This window comes from Prunus avium, chromosome 5, assembly GCF_965620075.1.
Source record: "Prunus avium chromosome 5, drPruAviu1.hap1.1, whole genome shotgun sequence".
Taxonomy (NCBI): domain Eukaryota; kingdom Viridiplantae; phylum Streptophyta; class Magnoliopsida; order Rosales; family Rosaceae; genus Prunus; species Prunus avium.
The window spans coordinates 23,505,762-23,509,264 of record NC_142288.1 but is presented as its reverse complement, the minus strand read 5'-3'; the positions used below and the strand labels follow the sequence as shown (position 1 = coordinate 23,509,264).

At 36.5% G+C, this 3,503-nt stretch overlaps 1 protein-coding gene and 1 long non-coding RNA gene across 2 annotated transcripts; both read left to right on the top strand.

Moving 5' to 3' along the window:
- Positions 1-842, top strand: LOC148294527 (uncharacterized). The gene is made up of 3 exons (XR_015836111.1): positions 1-123; positions 224-279; positions 420-842. It is a non-coding gene; the product is annotated as an uncharacterized LOC148294527 (long non-coding RNA).
- Positions 843-2,652: 1,810 nt separating this feature from the next.
- LOC110766682 (uncharacterized) lies at positions 2,653-3,503 on the top strand. Its single transcript, XM_021970050.2, has 3 exons — positions 2,653-2,847; positions 2,949-3,004; positions 3,095-3,503. The coding sequence occupies exons 1-3, from the start codon at positions 2,787-2,789 to the stop codon at positions 3,218-3,220; spliced, it is 243 nt and encodes an 80-aa protein (XP_021825742.1). The 5' UTR covers positions 2,653-2,786; the 3' UTR covers positions 3,221-3,503.

Below are 3,503 nucleotides of genomic sequence, written 5' to 3'. Positions count from 1 at the left end.
CCCTTAAATCTCAACGTGCCTTGCCTTCTGAGAACAAAACACCACCATTTTTACAATTCACCATGGATACCAATATCAAAACCTGTCTTCTCCTTCTCTTGCTCTTTCTCGACGCTTCTTCAGGTGAAGAACATGAACATGATACTAATAATGTGTTATCAGTTAATTAATTTTGCTATATGATTTTAGAAAGCTCAAGTGTTACACATTTTATTTCCTGCAGGCAGCAGAGTGAAAGGCTTTAGACATGTTATAAATCCTGCAAATCCACCAAGCGAGGTAACTCGGTTACATTAATTTTACATGCATGAAAAAAATAATATATTTGTGGTAAATTTACATTTTTTTTGTTTGCTTCTTCCTTTTTCCTTCATTTTTGTGGGGTTTCTGCTAATTTGTGTTATGTTTTTGTGTTGAAGGTCATTGGTGACATGGAGATGAGAGAGCTCATTGCAGCTCATGCTATGTTGGACTATGAAAAGCCAATACCAAACCCAAGGCATGACAAAGGGAGGCCAGGTGGTGGTAAATAGTGAAAATCTGTCCTTCCATTTTCTTACTCTAATGTCACAGCAATCAATAAATGGTGCTCTGCCTATAAGGAGGGGATGTGAGGGGCTATCAGATCATTATATCATAAGCACTATGGAATAAATAAAAAGGTTAAAAAAATTAGAAGAAATGTATAATTTCCTAAGTGGATAGAGTAACACAAATCATATATGTTCAATGCCAATTACCATGTAAAAATGGGTTATTGGTTGTGACAGAAAGGGTTGACATGGTGAGACCAAATGTATTGCTATTATTTCTTCCAAAGATTATTGACCTATGTTTTTATATCCCCTTGAGTCTTGATAAATTCCACTGCAATTACATTATGTCTGCCATTAATGAAACAAAGATATGACTTGCTGCAAAACACCAATTAGCTCATTGCTAAGATGCCAACCGACATGAAAGGCAAATCAATTATTAGGTTATCCAACCCAACATAACATCTTTGATTTGTTTTGTTTTCTTCGATGCAAACAATATTGGGGGAGGGGAGAATAGAACACCAAGGGTTCAGCCCCTTGCACCTAACAACTCAAATTTTAACCCCCTGAGTATAGAGGTAAGAAAGTTGTGTGATTTAGCAGCTTTGACATATGTTGAGCTGCTGGTATAATTATAAAGCTTACATGAAAGGTGGTAACAGCAAAGCAAGAGTCATCTTGCTCTTGCCAACCACATAGATTTCATGGTGAAGGCACAGTGAATAATAATTACTAATTAGCAGAAATTGTGCTGGGATGGCACTAAGCCTGGTAATGGGACTATAGTCTTCTTCAATATGAAGCTGTCAAAACTCAGAAAGTCAACTCTTGAGAAAGTTCTGGGATATAATGATTTGATGACCACCATTCATATGCATCACAGAATTTCTGTAAGCAAAATGGTGACATTTCCAACGCGTTATGACAATCCCATGGCCAAAAAACCAAAAGGAGAAACCACTGTTTGATAGAAAAGCAACCAAAGCTAAGCTGTAAAAGAAATTTGGCAAAACTAGAAACAGTGAAAATTTGATTGGACCAGTGAAAACATTCAAGTGTTCTACTCTTAACTGGGACAGTAAATAAAATGGATGCCATTGTATGCATGAGAAGAAAATACAAAATAAATTATAATAAGGAGAAAGGCAAGGCCAAAGGACATCTAATTTTCTGTTTCTTGGGAAATTGAGCATCTGGGGTTTTATTTTTTTCCAGGAAAGCTGTTGTGTTTGGGAAGTAGGCCTTTGTTATGATGTTAGCCGACAAGCTCAAGTTGTGCAAGCCAACATGGGATTGGAATCTTCATCATTTTTACAACTTTAAAAAAATTGCTTTGCAAGGGCCAGCATTATCAACATGAAACCCTTATGGAAGTGATTTTATTTTATACAGCAAAACAGGTGTCAGGAGCCAACTCAACTAATTAAACTATGATTAATCTTATCTTAGGACTGGGTCATTGTACTATATGTGAACTTTTGTGCCACCCCCAGAGGGCTCATGCTCATGAAAGATGTGAATTTTTAAGTTTAAGCAAATTCCAGTAGGCGTGTCAATCCTACAGGCTCCAGCAAAATTTATATTAAAAAAAAAGTTAGAATAAAAAATTCTGACAGAACAGGCAAACCTGTAACTTCTATTTTCACAGAGATCAATAACGCTGAAGTTCACAGCTAGCATTTCTTTCTAAAGCCCCTCTGTTTTAACTTTTTTAACCTAACAGATGCTTTCAAAATGATTTTGTTCCCCGTGTTACACGTAAGTTCTTCTCGAATATTTGGGCAAATAGAGCTTATAAACTGCTATAAGGAAACTATAAATGGAGTGATACCTAACATCTGAAAGTGACCCACAAATTAAAGGCATGAGTTGATTGAATAGTTAGATAGATCAAAAGGGAAGTGAATTCTAAAAGGTGAACAAAACCCACAAGCTACGTTGTATTTGTCTGTCACATTTCCACACTTAATGCTTGTTCTTGTGACACATAAAAGGAGATACAAAAGCTTTTGATGTTAAGGAATTTAAGTGCAGTTGACTTTGAGGTGGGGGATAATATTAATGGGGTATTGTAATTTTCACAATCATGTCACAATGCTTTTGTGCAAGGCTCATCATGACTTCCTCTTTTGGCTCCATTTCCTCCCACTCACCATAAAAAGCAGGCCATAGGGCTTCTCCTCCAAACACTGAAACTCAAACAACAGCAGTAAGCTAGGGAAAGAAAATTGAAAAAACCTAGCCAAGATGCTTCTTCAAGTCAAGATTTTCATCATCCTCTTCCTGCTCTTTGATTTGCCAATTTCAGGTAAGAAGTGGTTTGAGCATGCAAATCTCTTTAGTTCCAGATTTTCTGCAGCTGAGGTAGGAAAAATGAACCAAACCCTCTTCTTCTTTTTTGATTTACAGGCAGAGCTGACAACTTCAAGGATGGCATGGAGCTCACCTACTCAAGTGGTCATGAGGTAAAGCTATATACAAACGATGTAGAAGTTTCTTAGTGATTTTAGATGAATTAAATAATTAAACTTCTGCTTATTGATCTATATATGTAGGTGAATATTATTGAGATGATGAAAGGGAGAAAGCTGCTTCTTGCACTTGATGCAATGCTGGATTATCAGGAGCCAGGGGCCAATCCAGGGCATGAACCACGTAAAGGTGGAGGTAGAGGTCCTTGAATATCTAGATGTGATCACCTACTTTGCCGCCAAGCTATGAACTCTTGTGAAAACCTCAAGAGAGAGTGATGATGTGATGTGTTTCTGATCGTGAGTGAGTGAGTGAGAGAGAGAGAGTTTTTATATTTTCGGTGTGAAAACTGTGAATACCATGAATTTCTTTCTGGAATTAAATCTTAGAAATATATATATATATATATATATATATGTTGGAGATGTGAAACCTCTATCTATGTAGTGCAAGTCCTCTATATATCAATATATATATATATATATGCTTATC

Coding starts and splice junctions, on each gene's coding strand:
- LOC110766682 (XM_021970050.2), top strand. CDS start 2,787: ATGCTTCTTCAAGTCAAGATTTTCATCATCCTCTTCCTGCTCTTTGAT. Junction 2,848..2,948: donor CTTTGATTTGCCAATTTCAG/GTAAGAAGTGGT, acceptor TTTGATTTACAG/GCAGAGCTGACAACTTCAAG. Junction 3,005..3,094: donor CCTACTCAAGTGGTCATGAG/GTAAAGCTATAT, acceptor CTATATATGTAG/GTGAATATTATTGAGATGAT.